We start from the raw sequence: 23,372 nt of genomic DNA, 5'->3' as shown, positions 1-23,372 counted from the left end.
GCTGCCTCAAAAGGGAAGAGCGTCGGGCGGGAGCCGGCAGGGCAGTCCTGCGCGCGCTCCTGCCAGATGCCAGCCTGCCCTGCTTCCTCCACAGTGAGAGGGGAGGGCGTGCCTTCCTGGGCTCGCTGATTTTCCGGCGTATAAGACGAAAAATCTTGAAAATCATCTCAAAAGTTGGAGGGTCGTCTTATACACCGGAAAATATGGTATAAAGAAAAAAATCTTCCTACCGAAGAATAAACATTTGTCACAGACTCTAATCATACTAGCAAGCAATCCCCAATGAGCTTAATTCTTAAGAATGCAGCTGTCACCATCATCTTCCTCTCATCATGCCGCTACTCAAGAAACTAAGATATTACTTCTATTCTGGAGTTAAGAAAAAAGAATTAAGAGTGGGTGTAAGCCTGTGACACCTCCACTAGAAGTAAATACATTAACATTTCTTGTTGTAACAACCATCTTTTCTACAGAATACCAGATTACTTATACTACAAATTAACACTGTACACTTCAACCAAGGAAGATCTTAACAAAGAACAGCAAGGAACTTACCATGCTGTTCTAGATATGCCTGGAGTCTGTTGATGAGATCTTGTTTGTTTCCTTTGGCCTCCAATCCTCGGGCTAAACATTCCTGTTTCAACTCTGCAAGCTGTTAAAAGTAGAAAAGATTCAATTTTAATCAAATATGTGATTTCCTACAGACTTATAAAAAATAAAGCTAATATCTAAAAATCAGGCCAAAGCCTCCTTTCAACAAATGAAAGAGTTGACCTTCAGCGAAACAGGCAAGATTCTGTTACTACATAGCCTATTTCAATAAAGTATAGCTTTAATTTTCCTGTGGAGCTGTTTTCCTGATCCGGTCTACCTGTAGAGCGGCACTCCTGCACAGGCAGATGCCGTGGTTTAAGGATGACACTCAATTTTTTTTTACATCAACATGACCTCGAAAGAAAAGCATCAGTTGGGAGTTTGAAACCAAGAAAACCCGAAGAATTTCCTTCAAAAATATATTAACATGGGTCAATGAGGAAACTCAAGAAACTCCATCATTTTAAGGTATTAAGAGCACAGTAATGACACGTTAATGATTTCCTTAAAAGTTCACGCTAACAGCTGCCCGACAAGTAGGCAACCCTGAATTTCCACACTCTTATCACAAAAAGCTTTTACTTGTTGTTGTTCAACTGCTGAGTCAAGCTCCTGGAGCATAAGCAGCAAAAGGAAAAAAAACCAACAACAACACGTAGCACTTTCAGGCGGTTTGTAGTTCCTGAAAAACGAAGGCGAGAAAGCAGGGTCGCCGTTCTCCGAAAAAGGGGAGAGAAGGACAACGGCGGAAGAGAAGGGCCCATCGGCAAGATCAGGTCCGGGGCGGGAGAGGATTCCAGACGCGCGGCGTGAGGAGAACCACAGCAATCTCTTTCCCGCGCTCTCGGCACGGTGACAAAGAAGTCCGTCCACTAACCCACCCACAAACGGAAGGCAGCTCCCTCCGACAGTCGAGAGAGAGGAGAAGGCCGAGCGCTGCTTCTCCGGGGCAAACGGAAGGCGCGCTTCCGCCGAGACCGGCCTCAATACCTTTAACTTGTGCAACTCGACCGTCTCCGCTGCCATCTTAGCTTCGCCTCCCTCCACAGTCCACGCCCAGGTCGCCGAGCCTGCCCCTCCAGAACCCCGCTCCGAGTTTTGCCCAATCCTGGCCGCGCTCTCACTCGGAACCCGGCGCCTTCCAAGCATCGCCCCTCGCCGTTGGTTCCGGGCTGAGGAACCGGATGGAAGGTAAAGAGGGGGGGCAAAGGAAACCGCCAATAGGAAGGAAGGAAGCTCGCTGACTGGCGAGGTCGAGGAAGTAGAGACGGCGGGCGGACTGAGTGGCGGCGGCGGGGGGGGAGGGAGTGGAGGGTGTTGTTAGAAAACCGGCCGCGTTGGACCTGCGGGCGGAGAAGGAAGAGGAGACTGCCGGGGGTTTTCTTCTCGTTTCAGTTAGCGGCGGGCGCCGTCGCGGAAACTGGCAGGTAGGCAGCCGATGAGGGCTGGAGCAGAACTGTGGAGCTCCCAGTGAGAAAAGGAAGAAAAAGATCCTTTTTTTTTTAGGGGACCGAATGAGGAGCGAGAATGACCGCCGTCTTACTTTCCCTCCCTGTCGAAGGAAGCTTCCCATGCGCTTTCTAAAATAACAAAACGGGGACCCATCCCGAGCGGAGTAGAATATCCTCCCCTTCTTTTCCCAGCTGCCGGGCCCTGGAGATGGGACGGAGCTACTAAGCTGCAGCCTGCTGACCACGCAAGCTGTTTGTTGCCTTAAACCAGGGGTAGGCAACCTCGGCTCTTTTATGACTCATGGACTTTAACTCCCAGAATTCCTGAGCCAGCCAAGCTGGCTCAGGAATTCTGGGAGTTGAAGTCCATGAGTCATAAAAGAGCCGAGGTTGCCTACCCCTGCCTTAAACCTCCGACCGAGGACGGCTGAGATAAGAAGTGAACGTGAGGACTCCCGGGTGCCCTCTGAGCTTGCTTGTTTGTTTTCTGGCAGGCGTTTCGTTAGCAAACCTAGGGGACCTCATCAGGGCTAGTGAACGTACCATCGCAAGACGCCCTGGGTTTCTCCACCTCCGGGATGTCTTGTGCTTTCCGGCAACATTCGTAATTCCAAAGCTGTTCATATCCATGATTAAAATAGTCCTTAAACGGAAAATGCCACAGTAATATTTTTTTTTAAAAAAAGGCAGTTGTGCTGGAAAAAACAGCCATGAAGTCATCGTAGTTTGGTGTTTCTATATATGTGTAGTCTTTCTTTAGAAGGAAACCACGATGATGAAATCGACTGGGAGATACTTCGTTTCCTTCCAGTCGTCGCTGTGCTCTGCAGATTCTGGGTGGAAAGGTTTTGTGTTGCCGTTCCTTACTATGACAGCAACAGGAAGCTAAGCAAATAACGAAAAACTGCTGTCGCCATTTGTTTTGTTACGGCCTGGCAGTTATGGCTCTGATAATAAAATGAAGTGACTCCCTCCTCTGGGCTTGTCCAGTTGGAGTTGATAGTGGGGAAAGATCTAGCCCAGGGTCCCCAATCCATGGTCTGTGGACAAGCAGCGGCCACGGCATGCCAGAAACGGGACTACACAAACAAGTGAAGCCCCATCCATGGGATGCAGGCAGCACATGAAACCACGCCCCCTCCGGTCCACGGAAAGAGCTCTCGCCACAGAATCGGTCCCTGGTGCCCAAAAGGTTGGGGGGGGTTGCTGTTCTAGCCCACAGTCTTCCATTCCTGTTTTATATCTACAGGAGGCTGCTGGATGAAGTCATCTTACCGCATGGAATAAAGCAGGGGTGTCCAGCCTTGGCAACTTTAAAACCTGTGGACTTCAATTGTCAGAATTCCCCAGACAGCCATGGAATTTTGGGAGTTGAGGTCCACAAATCATAAAGATGCCAAGATTGGAAACCCCTGGGATAAGGTATTGTGATCCTGATGATAACCAGCTTTATATCACCACTAAGGGCTGACTTGATGATGTCGTGAAGGCTCTGGTTCAACCCCTAGATGCTTGCCTTTTCTGTGAGAAAAGAACATTGTGAAAGATTACTGTCAACTAGTGTACAAATATTTTAACAGCTGGCCTTAACCCCATTGTTATGAGGAAATTAGGGGATGTGCAAGGATTAACTGAGTGATTCTGTGACAGTATTTTGATTTAGCTTCATATAGCTCAGGTTTGTTCTCTCCCACCCCGAACTAGCGAGCCTAAACAGGGCCTGTTCTGTTTTTTGATGTGCATTCACACACATATACCAACATATGGGTGACTACAGATATACACACCAGTGTATCTTTTCTCAACAGCATGAATGTTGGAGTAGCCCACAGCGAGATGAATCCCAACACACGGGTGATGAACAGCCGAGGCATTTGGTTGGCTTACAGCATTTCTGTGGCTGTGCTCCATATCATCTTTCTTAGCATACCCTTCTTCAGTGTCCCTGTGGTCTGGACTCTAACTAATGTTATCCATAACCTGGTAAGTCAAAACTCTTGAATCCTGTTATTGGCCGTATTCTGAGCTTTTAGGATACAAATAGACAGCTTTTAATCTTGGAGCCTCCTATAAGGCCTGCCAAAAATGACCACATTCCATCCAACTGTGGTTTCATTCACTGCACAATTTATTTAGGAATATTTTTTTCTAAAATGGTCCTGTTAACTTTGAAAATGAGTGTGGCTGCTTCCATTTTTCCTACTCATTTTTGGTTGGCACATAGCACGGAAGGAGCGGGGTTTACCAGGTGCTTCGCTAGACTAAACAGATTTTCTCCCATGGGAACCAAGGTCATCGGCTGCTCCCAGGACTGCAAGCTGGGTGTTTCATGAAAAGCCCGCCAAGAAGATGTATTGGAACGTAGTAGCTTACATAGCTTTAGGGGTGAGATTTCTTAACTTTGTATTGGAGATTGTTATGTGTCTATTCAGATTTGGTTTCACTTTTGATGTGCTGATACTTTGTATCAATAAACATGTTCATTGAGGAACTTGCAAGCCTTGGAGTTCTGCTTTATTTGTCGGAACCATGACACCTGCCCTAGGTAATTTTGCATCATTATTGATGTTATGATTCTTGTTGTATTCTTCAGGAAAGTAAGAAAGAGAGATGGACGGTTAAGAATTATGAAAAAAAGAAAAAGAGAGAGAAGGAAGGAAGGAAGGAAGGAAGGAAGGAAGGAAGGAAGGAAGGAAGGAAGGAAGGAAAGGTTATTACTTCTTTTTTTTTGTTCCTCTCAGGTGATGTATTGGTTTCTCCATACAGTGAAAGGGACTCCCTTCGAAACATCTGACCAGGGCAAAGATCGCCTACTCACACATTGGGAGCAGATTGACTATGGCACACAATGGACATCCTCCCGCAAATTCTTAAGCATTTCCCCAATCATCCTGTAAGTGTTAGGTATTGCTCAGTCCAGCCTTGCTATTAAAATTGCTGCTATAATTGATTTAATTGTATTATTAATTTAATTTAACTAATTTTTAATACTTAATAGCAATAGCACTTATTGCTCCATAGTGCTGCTCCATAGTGCTTTACAATACTCTCTGAGCGGTTTACAGTGTCAGCATATTGCCCCCAACAATCTGGGTCCTCATTTTACCAGTCTTGGAAGGATGGAAGGCTGAGTCAACCTCAAGCCTTGTCAGGATTGAAGTCCAGGTTGTGGACAAAGTTCGCCTGCAGTACTGCATTCTAACCTCTGCACCACCATGGCTCTTAGTATTTATTACATTTTGCATATGTATGAATTTGAGCCCACTATTAGCACATGTTATGTAACATGGTCTCCATATTCATTTGAAATTGGAGCCTTAGCTCATAATGATTATCAGCCATGTACAACTGGAATTTCAATGCTATTATCTTCTCAACTCTTAGTTAAGAATGTACACTCAATGACTTTGAATTTCCCAGGTTTGTTGAATCAAAGAAGGCTCCTTGTTCTAAATCATAAAACTAGTTTTCGCCAGGACTATATCAGCAGAATACCTTGTGCTTTTTCCAGACGCACTTTTCTCATTCTTGGGATGTTTAAATGATCTAAATTCGAAAATATCCAAATTAACTATTTCTGATGTTAAACACCAATCTATTCTCATGGTAGAAATTCATATATTGCAAGTAGAAAGTGATGTGTTTGTGATAATAGAGCCACCCGTAATAGTTGTACAGGTAGTCCTTGGGCTACGAATGTAACGGAGCCAGCTCATTACATTCGTAACCCGAGGATTCGTAGGAGTGAATCACGTCACTTGACCGCAATCACTCCCTTTCGCCCACGCATTCGCTAATTGAACACATGGGTTGTTAAGAGCACAGGAGCTATCTCAGGGTGGGGAAGGCCATGAAGGCTAGTGATGGAACAGGCCACCTGCTTCAGACCACCCGAGGCCTCCCCCGACCCACTGAGATACTTCATTCTCCCTCTCCTGGGGTCCCCACAGTTCCCCGCCCCCCCATCCGGCTCCTCTGGGTCACTTACCGTGTGAAGTTCTGTCTCCTCACCAGCTTCTCTGTTTCTTTGCCTGCTCCCAGAGAGCAGTGAGAGCAGGACAAATGTCCCCTGCTCAGCTTCTCTGACTCACCGAGGCTGCCTGCCATTTCTGGAATGGTGGGTAGTCTCGGGGAGTTTCCTCCTAAGGTTTTAGCACAGTAAAAAGTCTGTACACTGAAGGGAGGTTTGGGGCAGCGAAATAGCCTTGCTTCAAGCCTTCTGTTGGTGCGCAAACACTTTTCGTGCAGAGACTGGAAGCTTCTGGGTGCCCGGAGCTTGCAGGACTTCAGGCACCCATTCTCTGCAAAAGCGGATGGGTGCCTGAAGTCGCATGAGATCGTGGCCCCCAGACGTTTTTGGCCGAAAAGTGTTTAGACACCTATGGGACACTGCTTCAAAGAGCCCTATAAGGCTTGAAGCCTTTACCAATGAGAACGAAGGCCCAGAGAGGTGTGCGCCTTGGCAAAGGCCTCCTCAAAGCACTCTGCCAATGAAAACAGAGCCCTGTAGGGGAGCATGCGTCCCTCCAGGCCTCCGCTCTCATCAGCAAAGGCCACCTCAAGCCCCTTGCTGACGAAAAAGGAGCCCCTGAGGGGCGTGCGCATCCCTCCAGGTCTCACTCTGAGTGGCAGAAGCCTTTGCCGACGAAACGAGGCCCGAAAAGATGCACGTGCTCCTCCTGGCCTCTGTTCTCAGCGGCAAAGTGTTTTTGCAAATACAGCAAAAGGCTTTGCAAACGGAGGGAAGGTGGGTGGGGGGAGAAATAGGCAGGGCGAATGTTGCAGAGCCTCTGCAGTTGTTCGTAAGTGTGAATGACTGCCATGATGCTGCAACATTTGCAATTTCGGGACCGTGTCGTAAGTACTTGGGGAGGGGTTAGCTCATAACTTTGAACAGTCGCTAAGTGAATGAATGAACCTTTATTGTCAAAGTTCAACCATGTATACATTGAGATTGGCTGAGCCCCCTTTCGTGCCCCCCCCATCACCAAACTCACAGTGACAACAAATCCACCATCTTGTTACACAATGTGAGCTAATTGCACAGCGCACCAGCCTCGCAAGTCTATCATACATAAAGTTATTTCCCAGTTCAGGAGCCTGACAGCCCATGGATAGAAGCTGTTCTTCAGTCTGTTGGTACGGCTGGCTATACTTCTGTATCTCCTACCTGATGGTAGGAGAGTAAAGAGGTACCGGCCGGGGTGTGAGTCGTCCCTGAGAATTTTCCTCACTCTTCCAAGGCAGCGAGCCCTGGCGATGTCATCCAGTGGTGTCAGGGGACAGTCCATGATGTTTTGTGCTGCACTCACCACCTTCTGTAGTATTTAATATTTTTTAATTTTTGTACATTGTATTTTATTGTATTGCCCTGTACACCGCCCTGAGTCCTTCGGGAGGAGGGCGGTATATAAATAAAATAAAATAAATAAATAAATCTCCCTATCCGCGGCTGTCAGGCCAGCATACCAAACCACAATACAGTGCGAGAGGACGCTTTCTATAGTAGACCGGTAAAAGGTCATTAGCCGTTGTTCTACCCTGTTCTTCCACAAGACCCTGAGGAAGTGGAGTCTCTGTTCAACTGTCGTAACTCGGGAATTACCTGGGTCTTCGGAGCTTCAGTTTAGCTTCAACAGAATAACAAATCAAAAATAGGCTCTGTTCCAAGTTTAAGCAAAGCCTCTCTGTAGATTGACCTGTTCCCCTAGTCCAGGGGTAGGCAACCTCGGCTCTTTTATGACTCATGGACTTCAACTCCCAGAATTCCTGAGCCAACATGGCTCAGCATGGGAACCTTTCCCTTTCCCCTCAGCATGGCTGGCTCAGGAATTCTGGGAGTTGAAGTCCATGAGTCATAAAGCGGCCTAGGCCTAGGCCAGGAGTAAGCAACCTTGGCTCTTTTATGACTCGTGGACTTCAACTCCCAGAATTCCTGAACCAGCAAGACTCAGCATGGAAACCTCTCCCTTTCCCCTCAGCATGGCTGGCTTGGGAATTCTGGGAGTTGAAGTCCATGAGTCATAAAAGAGCCGAGGTTGCCTACCCCTCCCCTAGTCAGAGAAATTGTTGGGCAACAATAGGAATTGGAATTCATTCACACTCTTGAGTTACTCAGTCATACAACAGGTGCTCAAAGACATAAGAAAGAATTTCCATAGATAGTAACCCCCCTCTAGTGTACTGTAATATGGAGTAATCTGATAGGCTGAGCAGCTGAAAAAGATTTCAAATTCTACCTGCACCTAGTTCACTGTTACACACAGTAGATGCATATTTTCATCCAGATTTTAGATGTTAGATGAAATGTTTTTTTTTCCACCGGTCACTCACCTGATGTGAAATAGCAGTTCCTTTGGTAGGAAAATCCATATTATCATTGTGATTTCTTTACTCGGATTGAAACTTCCACCAACAGAAATGCAGCATTTTAATTGAATTTACTGAGGTTTGATTTGCTCAGAGGTATTTGCTGATTGTCTATAAACTAAATGCTGGCCTGCTAGTAATTTCATTTTCTTAAAACATAGTCCTTGTTTGATGCCCACAGTTGGGACCAAGAACTTGGTCATTAAGCAGAGTCTTTGCTAAATGAAACCATGACTGTGCTTATGACCTTACTTCAGCTTTTCTTTTACAGACCTGTGAAGGTCATAAATGCGAGGATTGTTTGCATAGTTACTTTTTTGCCACCCTCACAACTGCAAATGGTCACTAAACAAGGCAGTCCTTAAACAAGGGCTACATGTAATGACTGTATTGCGTGACTCTTTCCATCATCTTTCCTTAAAGAAAAACTAGAAACATGAATTGGAGAGGCTGGAATTCATATCTGTAACTAATTATGTATATTTCTTACTTTCAGCTACATTTTAACCAGCTTTTATACAAAATATGACCCTGTGCACTTTGTAATCAACACCACTTCGCTCCTGAGTGTCCTCTTGCCCAAATTACCCCTATTCCATGGGGTCCGTCTCTTTGGTATCAACCAGTATTGAAGCAGAAGGAATCTTGGCATTGCTGAGACGTTATTCTTCCAAAGAAAAACTAGTTCCAAGAAAGTGTGGGCAAAGCTGTGGTTGCATCACCTCGGACTCTCTGGAACCAGGTTTCACTGGGCAAGGAAGGGCAAGCTGCCACTGCTCAAATGACTGAGCAGTATGGAGCATTCTTCGATGTTTCTGGCAAGGAAATCTAAGCCATTTTTCTTGCGGCTAGTCTATACTAGGGGTGGAATTCTCTGGTGGAATAAAACAATAGTTGAATTGTCATGTGAACATGAGTTCTCTAGCTCTCCTGTGTAAAACTCCTGCTTTTGCTATTTGTAGTGGGGGACTGGAAGGGATTTCATGTTGCTTAAGACCACCATTCTTTGGTTTGAAAACTTCTCTTTTTCAAACGTGGTTGTGCTGCTAAATTTATAGAGTTTTCCCACTCAGGAAGATGAATTAGAACTGTAAGTATGTGACAGGTCTCATTCTTAGGGTTCCAAGCTGTGCAAATACTATATTTTGTAAATGCTTGCATGGTAGGAACATACAGTATTAGTGTAATTTTGTTCATTCCAGTTGAATGCAAAGTATAGAGTACTCCCCCTTGCAACTGTCCCTCTACTCCCTCCCCCCTTTAAAATAGGTTCTTCTGGTTATAAAGGAAAAATGTAACAACATGGAGGTTGGAAGATGCAAATTAAATGAGTTCAGTCAGTGTTCTGCACCGCTTTTGTTCTTTTATCAGCCTTGCTTATACCAGCCCCATGAAATTGTCAACATTAAAAGCTGAAAAGATAAATGACATGTGCAGATGACTTATTCAATCTGTGTATGAACCTTATTTGTTGTTAGTTTCTATCATAGTTCCCCAGCTTCTTAAAAAAAAGTACTAGAAAAACGTCCTTATTTTTATAGGGCAGACATCTCTAACCTGCTATTGACAAGCTACGGGAATCTCATTTCTTGTGAGGCTTTTTCACACATCTGTGAAAGTGATCCAATGTTACGGTTGAGGGGATTGGTTTGAAGTACAAGATGAGCGCTCTATTTACTGGTATTACAAATAAGCCATCTATTCTAGAGCAAGAAAGACAGTCAAAATAAACAAAAGCTTATAGTTATCAGCAAACACTTTATAGCTATTTTTTTCTGATCAAAATTTGTACTAAATATTAAAATTGTGATTTTAAATTGGCTTCAAAAATCCACAAGGGACTGCACTCTGTCATTCCTTACCATTAACTAAGGAGATAGCTAATAATAGTGTAAGACTAAAAACATCCAACCAGGCTACAAGTCTAAGAACTAGATGTGCTACTATTATGTTATGGTAATATAAAAAGGTAGACGCATACTTACACTCACACCATAGAGACTAGATTAGTCCCAGCTCCCCAACTCAAGCTATGCAGGGATATTTTTATTTATTTTATTTATTATTATTTTTATGCCAGCCATTTCCCCTATAAGGTGACTTTAGGCAGCTTACAGGTTATGTTACACTGTTTATTTATTGTGGCAAAAGAGAAAAGTCATTGGAAATGACCTGATGCCTAGGGAATCCTCCCACTTGTACCTTTTAGGCACATTCCATAGAAAAAGAGGGGAAGCACAGTAGAATCTCCTATATGAGACTCTGGCCCGTCAATATTTATATTACCACATTTCAGCTATTAGAAGATCTTGTTGTCTATAGCTATATAGATAAAAGAGTTGAGAGAACATATTAGAGGAATACTGAGTCTCTATCACTGAAATAGTTAAGATAGAAGTGAGCAGCCCTCTTGTGCTTCCTGGAGCCACCCCCCCCCCAAAAAAAAATAAAATAAATCACCAAATCAGAATGGTATAACTTTGATAAGCTTAAACACCTATTTAAATACTCTCGCAACTGAGTAAACACATAAAGTGAGGGGGGGGAAGTATTTAATCCCCTTCTAATTTTGTATGTTTGCCCATTGACAAAGAAATGATCAGTCTATAATTTTAATGGTAGGCTTATTTTAACAGTGAGAGACAGAATAACAACAAAAATCCAGAAAAACGCATTTCTAAAAAGTTATAAATTGATTTGCATTTTAATGAGTGAAATAAGTATTTGACCCCTTCGCAAAACATGACTTAGTACTTGGTGGCAAATCCCTTGTTGGCAATCACAGAGGTCAGACGTTTCTTGTAGTTGGCCACCAGGTTTGCACACATCTCAGGAGGGATTTTGTCCCACTCCTCTTCGCAGATCCTCTCCAAGTCATTAAGGTTTTGAGGCTGATGTTTGGCAGCCCGAACCTTCAGCTCCCTCCACAGATTTTCTATGGGATTAAGGTCTGGAGACTGGCTAGGCCACTCCAGGACCTCCTTTGTTGCCTTGGCCAAGTGTTTTGAGTCATTGCCATGCTGGAATACCCATTCACGACCCATTTGCAATGCCCTGGCTGAGAGAAGGAGGTTCTCAGCCAGGATTTGACGGTACATGGCCCTGTTCATCGTTCCTTTGATGTGGTGAAGTTGTCCTGTCCCCTTAGCAGAAAAACACCCCCAAAGCATGTTTCCACCTCCATGTTTTGACAGTGGGGTTGGTGTTCTTGGGATCATAAGGCAGCATTCCTACTCCTCCAAACATGGTGAGTTGAATTGATGCCAAAGAACTTGATTTTGGTCTCATCAGACCACAACACTTTCACCCACTTCTCCTCTGAATCATTCAGATGTTTATTGGCAAGCTTCAGACGGGCCTGAACATGTGCTTTCTTGAACAGGGGGGACCTTGCAGGGCTGCAGGATTTCAATCCTTCATGGCGTAGCATGTTACCAATTGTTTTATTGGTGACTATGGTCCCAGCTGCCTGGAGATCATTGACAAGATCCTCCCGTGACGTTCTGGGATGATTCCTCACCATTCTCATGATCATTGAAACCACGAGGTGAGATCTTGCATGGAGCCCCAGACCGAGGGAGATTGACAGTTATTTTGTTTTTCTTCCATTTGCGAATAATCTCACCAACTGTTGTCACCTTCTCACTAAGCTGCTTGGCGATAGTTTTGTAGCCCATTCCAGCCTTGTGTAGGTCTACAATCTTGTCCCTGACATCCTTGGACAGCTTTTTGGTCTTGGCCATGGTGGAGAGTTTGGAATCTGATTGATTGATTGCTTCTGTGGACAGGTGTCTTTTATAAAGGTAACAAACTGAAATTAGGAGCACTCCCTTTAAGAGAGTGCTAATCTCAGCTTGTTACCTGTATAAAAGACACCTGGGAGCCAGAAATCTTGCTTTTTTGATAGGGGATCAAATACTTCTTTCACTCATTAAAATGCAAATCAATTTATAACTTTTTGGAAATGCGTTTTTCTAGATTTTTTTTTTGTTATTCTGTCTCTCTGTTAAAATAAACCTACCATTAAAATTATAGACTGATCATTTCTTTGTCAGTGGGCAAACATACAAAATTAGCAGGGCATCAAATACTTCCCCCCCCATCACTGTAGATGTTTGAAGTGTGGCTTTAACCTTCTGGCTTTCATGACCAGAGATAGTTCTCCCACAATTATGTTTGCACCCTCCACAACTAGATAAGATTTTATAGGATTATCTAGAAAATCAGTGTTTCTCAAACTGGGCAACTTTTAAGATATGTGAACCTCAATCTGCCAGAATTCCCCAAGGTTGAAAACCCACAGGGGAAATAATAACTTTTAAATGATTATTCCAACTGGTGTTCTTTTAGCCAGAACAGATAGAATAAAACCTAACCCCCAAAACAAAGGCATCATTGCTGAAATCATTTTCCATAAAATTGTAATCTTGTAGTCCCTGTATTTTTCCAGGTTTAAAAGCCCACATTTCTGTGGATTGGAAGCTTATGTCTGCCTGAACCACCTCTGAAAAAGTTGCTCCTTTGCATGAGAAAGCAGGCAAAAGGCAGAATAAAACTGATCTTTCTTGTTTCTTCTTGGTCTGTCTAAAGAGCAGAATCTTCCTGATTGGCTATTTAGCATTTTGATGATCTCTTTGTTGTTGTTAGCTGCGAAGTCGTGTCCGACCCATCGCGACCCTATGGACAACATTCCTCCAGGCCTTCCTGTCCTCTACCATCTTCTGGAGTCCATTTAAGCTCACGCCTACTGCTTCAGTGACTCCATCCAGCCACCTCATTCTCTGTCGTCCCCTTCTTCTATTGCCCTCGATCTTTCCCAGCATTAGGCTCTTCTCCAGTGAGTCCTTCCTTCTCATTAGGTGGCCAAAGTACTTGAGTTTTAGCTTCAGGATCTGGCCTTCTAAAGAGCAGTCAGGATTGATCTCCTCTAGGACTGACCGGTTTGATCGCCTTGCAGTCCAAGGGACTCGCAGGAGTCTTCTCCAGCACCACAGTTCAAAGGCCTCAATTCTTTGGCGCTCAGCCTTTCTTATGGTCCAACTTTCACTGCCATACATTGCAACTGGGAAGACCGTAGCCTTGACTATACGCACTTTTGTTGACAGGGTGATGTCTCTGCTTTTTAGTGTGCTGTCTAGATTTGCCATGGCTTTCCTCCCCAGGAGCAAGCGTCTTTTAATTTCTTGGCTACAGTCCCCATCTGCAGTGATCTTGGAGCCCAGGAAAATAAAATCTGTCACTACCTCCATTTCTTCCCCATCTATTTGCCAGGAATTGAGAGGGCCAGATGCCATGATCTTGGTTTTCTTAATGTTAAGTTTCAACCCAAGTTTTGCACTCTCCTTCTTCACCCGCAACAAGAGGCTCTTTAGTTCTTCTTCACTTTCTGCCATTAGAGTGGTATCATCTGCGTATCTTAGGTTGTTGATATTTCTTCCGGCAATCTTAATTCCAGCTTTTGATTCATCTAGCCCTGCCTTTCTCATGATGTGCTCTGCATATAAGTTAAATAGGCAGGGCGACAGTATACAGCCTTGCCGGACTCCTTTCCCAATTTTGAACCAATCAGTGGTTCCGTTATCTCTACCCATCCTTTAACTCATACATTTGGGAATGACATTTCTCCTCATTTATTTTGCTCATGCAACAATCACATACCTCCTTAACTGCTTCCAAAAATGCTTTGGAATGGTATTTGCCCTCATATCCAAATGGCAGGCTCCCTCCCTGCTGGTTTTTAGGAACACTATCAAAAGATACAGGCCTTGGAGGTGGGAGTACTACTACAATCTGTTTTCTCCAGCAATAGAAATGGCCTTTTGCCTGGTAGTTGAATTAAATTTTGGCTTATATGTCACCATGTCCTGTTTTAAGCATTGTTAACTATTGCTATTTTACTCTAATGTGTACTGTATGTTTTTAATCTGATTTACAATAGTTGGGATGTATGCTGCTCTGAGTTGATTAGAGCAGCTTATAAATAAAATTAAACCCAAAGAGGAAAATATGTTTGGCTCCTTGTGTTGCTGTTTTTAACCTCAGCTAACACTTCTCAAATCAGAGAAGCAAAACATCTTGGTAAGCATTCAACAATGAGGGGCACTAGTTCCTTTCATTAAACAATTCTCTGGATTATAGCATCTTTCTACCTGAAGTCACACTCTTTCAGTGGATGAAATACATCTTGGGACTCTTTCATCCACTGCCACACAGCATAGTCCCAATAAAAGGGAATATTTGTACTTGGGGTTGAAATGAAGGATCGTTGGTATTCTCTTGAGCTTGGTTGATATCTTGCCTCAGCACTGATGATGTTACCTAACTTTGGTAATGAAACATCTGCCAGAAAACAGCCAAGCTCAGAGAACACCAAGGGCCCCTCACACAAATAGCCTATCGGTAGGAATCTATGGCTCCAAGAGGCCCAGCTTCTCTAAAGCATACCAAAGCTATAGCACTCTCATTCTGCAATGCTCCAATGGGATTCTCTCTCTGATAATGTTTTGCTAAGTACAAAACCAGACGTTGGATGATCAGTTCCCATTTAAGTCAGAGGCACACCAGTAGCCTCTTTCGGACAGTCACTGTTATGGTGAATAGCTTTAAGTGGGTGTTTCCTAAATGATGAAGTGTCCTTCTACTGGGCAGGTGTCCACAAAGTCCAGGAGAGTGTGAGCAGCCTTTAGTTTAGCTTACATTGTTACAATAAATCCGTATTTCCCAAAACTTCATTGTATTGTTTCCATTGTTCACTTGGGTTCATTTTGGTGTTCCAGATTTTTGGGGGGAGGTTCTAATAGTCAAACTGTGTTCTGTTGGGTCCTCATTTCAGAGTTATTTCCTTACCACAGGGGTCCCCAATCCCCAGACGTTGGGAACCAGGCCACACAAGTGGCAGGTGAGTGCACAAAGCTCCACTTGTACACACGTGTGTGCAAAATCATCCCCACCCACGCCCCTGCCGCTGGGCCGAGCTGCAAATGTTGGGGACTGCTGCCTTACCAGATTCCTCAATGCCTTCAACAGTGACCGCTTCTAATGTACTGTCTTCCCTGGAAGAGATGCATCTGCCTTGAAAATAGCCCGTGTTGAACTAGAGCAGAGTCAAGTATTAGCACATAAAATGTTTTGTGACATTTTGCATTATGTCAAAAACGGTTTTATGATATTTTATGTCATAAGAACATTTTATAGAATCTGCCTAATTTCAATTCCCTGGGAGATGTAGGTTCCAGATTTTGGATGCATTCTGTTAAGTTAGTCCATATGAGCTAAGGTAAAGGTAAAGGTAAAGGTTCCCCCGCACATGCGTGCTAGTCGTTTCCAACTCTAGGGGCCGGTGCTCATCTCCGTTTCAAAGCCGAAGAGCCAGCGTTTGTCCGAGGACGTCTCTGTGGTCATGTGGCCGGCATGACTAGATGCCAAAGGCGCACTGAACGCTGTTACCTTCCCACCGGAGTGGTCCCTATTTTTCTACTTGCATTTTTACGTGCTTTCGAACTGCTAGGTTGGCAGAAGCTGGGACAAGTAACAGGCGCTCACTCTGTTACACGGCACTCGGGATTCGACCCGCCAAACTGCCGATCTTCTGATCGACAAGCTCAGCGTCCTAACCCACTGAGCCACCGCATCCCTCCATATGAGCTACCTTGGTTCAAAACGTTTTGCCCGATGGTATCCCATTTCACTCAGCTGAAAGTTTACCGTAGGATTCAAATGTACATTGAGATCACACCAAGGTACGATGGCAAAAAAAAAATTAGGAATCCTTGCTTCAATTAGTCGGGTAATTGGGCAACTCCTCATGGTTGCCTTTAACTGTCAGAGATTGACACCTGTCCATCAAGGTTGCCTCTATATAAATCATCAGACTCCACTAAATGTTCCTCGAAAAGTACCTTGTGTGCCACCACTAATATTTGCCACCATGCCTCTCCTGACTATCAACAGCAGGCAGATTAACTTCTATTCAGGATTGTATCCTCAGTAAACTTGGGAATGTGTTTAACTTAGTTCTGTCGTTGGTCTGGTCATATTATCCAAGAGTCCCATGATAGGTCAATCACTGTTTACCTGCCCCAAGGCAAACATGTTACAGCAGAGATACAGTGGGACAAAAAAGTATTTAGTCAGCCATCAATTGTGCAAGTTCTCCCACTTAAAAAGATGAGAGAGGCCTGTAATTTTCATCATAGGTATACCTCAACTATGAGAGACAAAATGGGGGGAAAGAATCCAGGAAATCACATTGTAGGATTTCTAACGAATTTATTTGCAAATTATGGTGGAAAATAAATATTTGGTCAATAACAAAAGTTCATCTCAATGTTGTTGTTGTTAGCTGCGAAGTCGTGTCCGACCCATCGCGACCCTATGGACAACATTCCTCCAGGCCTTCCTGTCCTCTACCATCTTCTGGAGTCCATTTAAGTTCACGCCTACTGCTTCAGTGACTCCATCCAGCCACCTCATTTTCTGTCGTCCCCTTCTTCTCTTGCCCTCGATCTTTCCCAGCATTAGGCTCTTCTCCAGTGAGTCCTTCCTTCTCATTAGGTGGCCAAAGTATTTGAGTTTTAGCTTCAGGATCTGGCCTTCTAAAGAGCAGTCAGGGTTGATCTCCTCTAGGACTGACCGGTTTGATCGCCTTGCAGTCCAAGGGACTCGCAGGAGTCTTCTCCAGCACCATAGTTCAAAGGCCTCAATTCTTTGGCGCTCAGCCTTTCTTATGGTCCAACTTTCACTGCCATACATTGCAACTGGGAAGACCATAGCCTTGACTATACGCACCTTTGTTGACAGGGTGATGTCTCTGCTTTTTAGTGTGCTGTCTAGATTTGCCATGGCTTTCCTCCCCAGGAGCAAGCGTCTTTTAATTTCTTGGCTACAGTCCCCATCTGCAGTGATCTTGGAGCCCAGGAAAATAAAATCTGTCACTACCTCCATTTCTTCCCCATCTATTTGCCAGGAATTGAGAGGGCCAGATGCCATGATCTTGGTTTTCTTAATGTTATGTTTCAACCCAAGTTTTGCACTCTCCTTCTTCACCCGCAACAAGAGGCTCTTTAGTTCTTCTTCACTTTCTGCCATTAGAGTGGTATCATCTGCGTATCTTAGGTTGTTGATATTTCTTCCGGCAATCTTAATTCCAACTTTTGATTCATCAAGCCCTGCCTTTCTCATGATGTGCTCTGCATATAAGTTAAATAGGCAGGGTGACAGTATACAGCCTTGCCGGACTCCTTTCCCAATTTTGAACCAATCAGTGGTTCCATGTCCAGTTCTCACTGTTGCTTCTTGACCCGCATATAGGTTTCTCAAGAGACAAATAAGATGGTCTGGTACTCCCATCTCTTTAAGAACTTGCCACAGTTTGTTATGATCCACACAATCAAAGGCTTTAGCATAGTCAATGAAGCAGAAGTAGATGTTTTTCTGGAACTCCCTAGCTTTCTCCATGATCCAGCGTATGTTGGCAATTTGATCTCTAGTTCCTCTGCCTCTTCGAAATCCTGCCTGTACTTCTGGTAGTTCTCGATCCACATACTGCTGAAGTCTAGCTTGTAGGATTTTAAGCATGACTTTACTAGCATGAGAAATGAGTGCAATGGTGCGATAGTTTGAACATTCTTTGGCACTGCCTTTCTTTGGAATTGGAATGTAAACTGATCTTTTCCAATCCTGTGGCCACTGTTGAGTTTTCCAAATTTGCTGGCAAATTGAGTGTAGCACTTTTACTGCACTGTCTTTTAAGATTTTGAATAGCTCAGCTGGAATACTGTCACCTCCACTAGCTTTGTTGTTGCTCAGCTTTTCTAAGGCCCACTTCACTTCACATTCTAGGATGTCTGGCTCGAGGTCAGTGACCAACTCATTGTGATTATCTGGGACGTTAAGCTCATTCTTGTATAGTTCTTCTGTGTAATTTTGCCACCTCTTCTTAATCTCTTCTGCCTCTGTTAGGTCCCTGCCATTTTGGTCCTTTATCATGCCCATTTTTGCATTAAACGTTCCCTTCATCTCTCCAATTTTCTTGAAAAGATCTCTGGTCCTCCCTATTCTATTGTTTTCTTCTATTTCTTTGCACTGTTCCTTTAAGAAGGCATTCTTATCTCTTCTAGCTATTCTCTGGAATTCTGCATTCAATTGGGCATATCTATGTTTTTCTCCCTTGCCTTTCGCTTCCCTCCTTTCCTCAGCTATTTGCAAAGCTTCCTCAGACAGCCATTTTGCTTTCTTGCATTTCTTTTTCTTTGGGATGGTTTTGGTTGCTACCTCTTGTACAATGTCGCGAACCTCTGTCCATAGTTCTTCAGGCACTCTGTCTATCAGATCTAATTCCTTAAATCTATTTGTCACCTCTACTGTATATTCAACAGGGATATGATTTAATTCATACCTGACTGGCCTAGTGCTTTTCCCTACTTTCTTCAGTTTAAGCTTAAACTTTGCAAGGAGAAGCTCATGGTCTGAGCCACAGTCAGCTCCTGGTCTTGTTTTACTGACTGTATAGAGCTTCTCCATCTTTGGCTGCAGAGCATATAGTCAATCTGATTTCTGTGTTGACCGTCTGGTGATGTCCATGTGTAGAGCCGTCTCTTGGGTTGTTGGAAAAGAGTGTTTGCTATGACCATTGTATTCTCTTGACAGAATTCTATCAGCCTGTGCCCTGCTTCATTTTGCATTCCAAGGCCAAACTTGCCTGTTATTCCGGTTATCTTTTGGCTTCCTACTTTAGCATTCCAATCCCCCATGATGATAAGAACATCATTTTTTGGTGTTAGTTCTATAAGGTGCTGTAGAGCTTCATAGAACTGGTCAATTTCATCCTCTTCAGCACTGGTGGTTGGGGCATAGACTTGGACTACTGTGATATTGAATGGTTTGCCTTGGATTCGAACTGAGATCATTCTGTCATTTTGAGGATTGTATCCCAGTATTGCTTTTCCTACTCTTTTATTGACTATGAAGGCTACTCCATTTCTTCTGAGGGATTCTTGCCCGCAGTAGTATACCTGATGGTCATCTGAATTAAATTCACCCATTCCTGTCCATTTTAGTTCGCTGATACCTAAGATGTCGATGTTCAGTCTTGTCATCTCTTGTTTGACCACGTCCAGCTTTCCTTGATTCATGGATCTTACATTCCAGGTTCCTATGGAGAAAAAATCTTTACAGCATCGGACTTTCCTTTCACCACCAGACACATCCACAGCTGAGCGTCCTTTCGGCTTTGGCCCAGCCGCTTCATTCTTTCTGGCGCTCCTAGTACTAGCCCTCTGCTCTTCCCCAGTAGCATATTGGACGCCTTCCGACCTGAGGGGCTCATCTTCCAGCGTCATATCGTTTTGCCTTTTGGTACTGTCCATAGGGTTTTCATGGCAAAGATACTGGAGTGGGTTGCCATTTCCTTCTCCAGTGGATCACGTTTTGTCAGAACTCTCGGCTATGACCTGTCCGTCTTGGGTGGCCCTGCACGGCATAGCTCATAGCTTCATTGAATTACGCAAGCCCCTTCGCCACGACAAGGCAGTAATCCATGAAGGGGATTACTTTGTTATATACCCTTTGTTGGCAATGACAGAGGTCAAACGTTTTCTGTAAGTCTTCACAAGGTTTGCACACCCTGTTGCTGGTATTTTGGCCCATTCCTCCATGCAGATCTCCTGTAGAGCAGTGATGTTTTGGGGCTGTCACTGGGCAACATGGACTTTCAACTCCCTACAAAGGTTTTCTATGGGGTTGAGATCTGGAGACTGGCTAGGCCACTCCAGGACATTGAAATGCTTCTTACGAAGCCACTCCTTCGTTGCCCGGGTGGTGTGTTTGGGATCATTGTCATGCTGAAAGACCCAGCCACGTTTCATCTTCAATGCCCTTGCTGATGGAAGGTTTTCACTCAAAATCTCACGATACATGGCCCCATTCATTCTTTCCTTTACACGGATCAGTCGTCCTGGTCCCTTTGCAGAAAAACAGCCCCAAAGCATGATGTTTCCACCCCCATGCTTCACAGTAGGTATGGTGTTCTTTGGATGCAACTCAGCATTCTTTCTCCTCCAAACACGATGAGTTGAGTTTTTACCAAAAACTTCTACTTTGGTTTCATCTGACCATATGACATTCTCCCAATCCTGTTCTGGATCATCCAAATGCTCTCTAGCAAACTTCAGATGGGCCCGGACATGTACTGGCTTAAGCAGGGGGACACGTCTGGCACGGCAGGATTTGAGTCCCTGGCGGCGTAGTGTGTTACTGATGGTAGCCTTTGTTACTTTGGTCCCAGCTCTCTGCAGGCCATTCACTAGGTCCCCCCATGTGGTTCTGGGATTTTTGCTCACCGTTCTTGTGATCATTTTGACCCCACGGGGTGAGATCTTGCGTGGAGCCCCAGAATGAGGGAGATTATCAGTGGTCTTGTATGTCTTCCATTTTCTAATAATTGCTCCCACAGTTGATTTCTTCACACCAAGCTGCTTGCCTATTGCAAATTCAGTCTTCCCAGCATGGTGCAGGTCTACAATTTTGTTTCTGGTGTCTTGGCCATAGTGGAGTTTAGAGTGTGACTGTTTGAGGTTGTGGACTGGTGTCTTTTATACTGACAACAAGTTCAACCAGGTGCCATTCATACAGGTAACGAGTGGAGGACAGAGGAGCCTCTTAAAGAAGAAGTTACAGGTCTGTGAGAGCCAGAAATCTTGTTTGTAGGTGACCAAATACTTATTTTACCGAGGAATGTACAAATTAATTCATTAGAAATCCTACAATGTGATTTCCTGGATTCTTTCCCATTTTGTCTCTCATAGTTGAGATATACCTATGATGAAATTTACATGCCTCTCTCATCTTTTTAAGTGGGAGAACTTGCACAATTGGTGGCTGACTAAATACTTTTTTGTCCCACTGTATGTCTTTGGACCAATTCCTGATTAATACATTTCTTCCTGCTTGGGTGAATTCAGAAATTTTTTGCCCTGGGTTGTATAAAGGGCTTTGATGATTCCTGTGCCTGTGAGATATTTATTTTATTTTATTAGATTTATATACCGCCCTTTCCCGAAGGACTCAGGGCAGTTTACAGGGTATTTAAAACAACCAGTACAAAAGTTAAAAACAAATTAAAAAAGATTAAATTATCCCTAAAATTAAAAAAACCCAGTTAAAAATTCTCAGCCTGGGCCGGAGAGCTCAAAGAGCCAGGTCTTCAGGTCCCGGCGAAATGTGTGAAGGTCGGGGGCAGTCCTAAGCTCCACGGGCAGCTGGTTCCAGAGGGCAGGCGCACTCACAGAGAAGGCCCTTCCCCTGGGTGTTATCCGCCGGCAGTCTTTTACCGGCGGCACCCTGAGAAGACCCTCCCTGTGTGAGTGCACTGGACGAAGGGAACTTGATGCCGGCAGCAGGTGTTCCCTCAAATATCCCAGACCCAAGCCATTTAGGGCTTTATAGGTCATCACCAGCACCTTGAATCTCACCCGGAGGGCAACCAGAAGCCAATGCAGCTCACGGAGTAGAGGTGTTACATGGGAGTATCGGGAAACCCCCATCACAACTCGCGCGGCCGCATTCTGCACCAGCTGAAGTCTCCGAGTGGTCCTCAAGGGCAGCCCCATGTAGAGAGCGTTGCAGTAGTCTAGACGGGAGGTCACGAGCGCATGAGTGTGCGTAGGGCATCTCGGTCCAGATAGGGTCGCAACTGGAGATAGGCCCCGATTGAAGTCCTGGCTTCATCTCTGCGAATTTCTCTGTAATCTTGCCCACTCAGTGTAGTCCTTGGTCTCAGATAAACTTGCTCTTGAAAATAATTGGGTAGCACTAGAAGGAATTTACTCCAGGGATAACTGCCTATTTATTGATTGATTTTGCTATTTTTCTTTGGGCTTTTAAAAATATTTAAGTCAGTTCAGTGGGTCCAGTTTCAAAGTCCTACTTGATCTTGACAAGAATTGCATTCAGGTGAAGCCCTTCTACCTTGTCAGGAAAAAAGATCAAACTAGCTTAGTGAATTAAAAAAAAATCTGCTCAGTTCCAACTAGCAATCTTCTATTGCAGGGGTCCCCAACCCCCGTCTGTGGACCCCGGCACTGGGCCACGGCATGCCAGAAACCGGGCCATGCAAACAAGCAAAGGCCCATCCGCGGGATGCAGGCAGTACATGAAACCACAACCTCTCTGGTCTGCAGAAAAACCTCTCTCCACGGAACCGGTCCCTGATGCTCAAAAGGTTGGGGACCTCTGTTCTATTGAGAAGGCAAATGTCACTCTACTATCATAGCATATATATATATATATATATATATATATATATATATATATATATATATATATATATATATATATATATATATATATATATATATATATATATATATATATATATATATATATATATATATATATATATATATATATATATATATATATATATATATATATATATATACTAAAACTCTCATCATGATCTTTAACCAGGTGAAATGGTGCACTGTAGGGCAACAGTTTTTGAAACAAGGTAACTCAAATGGCTAGCTTACAGAATGTGTTCAAAATCTAGAACCCATGATTCTAAAGGGAATGAAATTTGGGGAAGCTGCAGCTGCCTGCTTCAATTCTATGCGGTCATGCGATTTTGATTTTCAATGTTCTATGACAGTTTCCCAGCCAGTCTCACAATCCCTTGCTCCCTTTCCCACCCAAGCAGCAACCATCAAACAATAAACAGCAGCCAAATCAAGGAACTACCAAGGAGAAAACACAGCCCCACCAACATGACAGGGCAAGCTACTGTTTATAAACAGAGAACAAACCCCTCTTTTCTAACACTAAAAACTTACCTAGTTGGGTAATTAAACATCTGCAAGCAAACAACCGAATTCAGAGAGTACCAAGTATTCCATCAATCTTAATCCGTGTGCATCTGGTTAGTCTGGCTCTAAAGAGCTCTTTGCACAGCTAATTTAA

At 44.0% G+C, this 23,372-nt stretch overlaps 2 protein-coding genes across 3 annotated transcripts in view; one reads left to right on the top strand and one right to left on the bottom strand.

The window, feature by feature from the left end:
- The window catches only part of SARNP (SAP domain containing ribonucleoprotein), a 91,874-nt gene extending 90,235 nt beyond the window's left edge, over positions 1 to 1,639 (bottom strand). For both annotated transcript variants that reach the window (XM_081317258.1, XM_081317259.1), the window contains exons 1-2: positions 1,588 to 1,639; positions 556 to 655 (exon numbers count right to left, since the gene is read on the bottom strand). In XM_081317258.1, the coding sequence (XP_081173384.1) occupies positions 556 to 655; positions 1,588 to 1,623 (136 nt within the window). In that variant the 5' untranslated portion in view covers positions 1,624 to 1,639. The remainder of the gene's footprint in view (positions 1 to 555; positions 656 to 1,587) is intronic.
- A 263-nt stretch (positions 1,640 to 1,902) lies between these two features.
- On the top strand, positions 1,903 to 9,825 carry ORMDL2 (ORMDL sphingolipid biosynthesis regulator 2). Its single transcript, XM_081317260.1, has 4 exons — positions 1,903 to 2,024; positions 3,857 to 4,031; positions 4,790 to 4,941; positions 8,914 to 9,825. Exons 2-4 carry the CDS (start codon positions 3,858 to 3,860, stop codon positions 9,047 to 9,049), a joined length of 462 nt encoding a protein of 153 aa, XP_081173386.1. The 5' UTR covers positions 1,903 to 2,024; position 3,857; the 3' UTR covers positions 9,050 to 9,825.
- Positions 9,826 to 23,372: the final 13,547 nt, after the last annotated feature.

Source organism: Vipera berus (assembly GCF_964194415.1).
Source record: "Vipera berus genome assembly, chromosome: 2".
NCBI classification, from domain to species: domain Eukaryota; kingdom Metazoa; phylum Chordata; class Lepidosauria; order Squamata; family Viperidae; genus Vipera; species Vipera berus.
The sequence above is the reverse complement of the archived record's forward strand: the minus strand, read 5'-3'. Positions and strand labels throughout refer to the sequence as shown.

Excerpts from the sequence above, each read along its gene's own strand:
- ORMDL2 (XM_081317260.1), top strand. The coding sequence starts at position 3,858 with ATGAATGTTGGAGTAGCCCACAGCGAGATGAATCCCAACACACGGGTG. Across the intron at positions 4,032-4,789 it reads CTAATGTTATCCATAACCTG|GTGATGTATTGGTTTCTCCA; the intron begins GTAAGTCAAAAC and ends TGTTCCTCTCAG. Across the intron at positions 4,942-8,913 it reads AGCATTTCCCCAATCATCCT|CTACATTTTAACCAGCTTTT; the intron begins GTAAGTGTTAGG and ends TCTTACTTTCAG.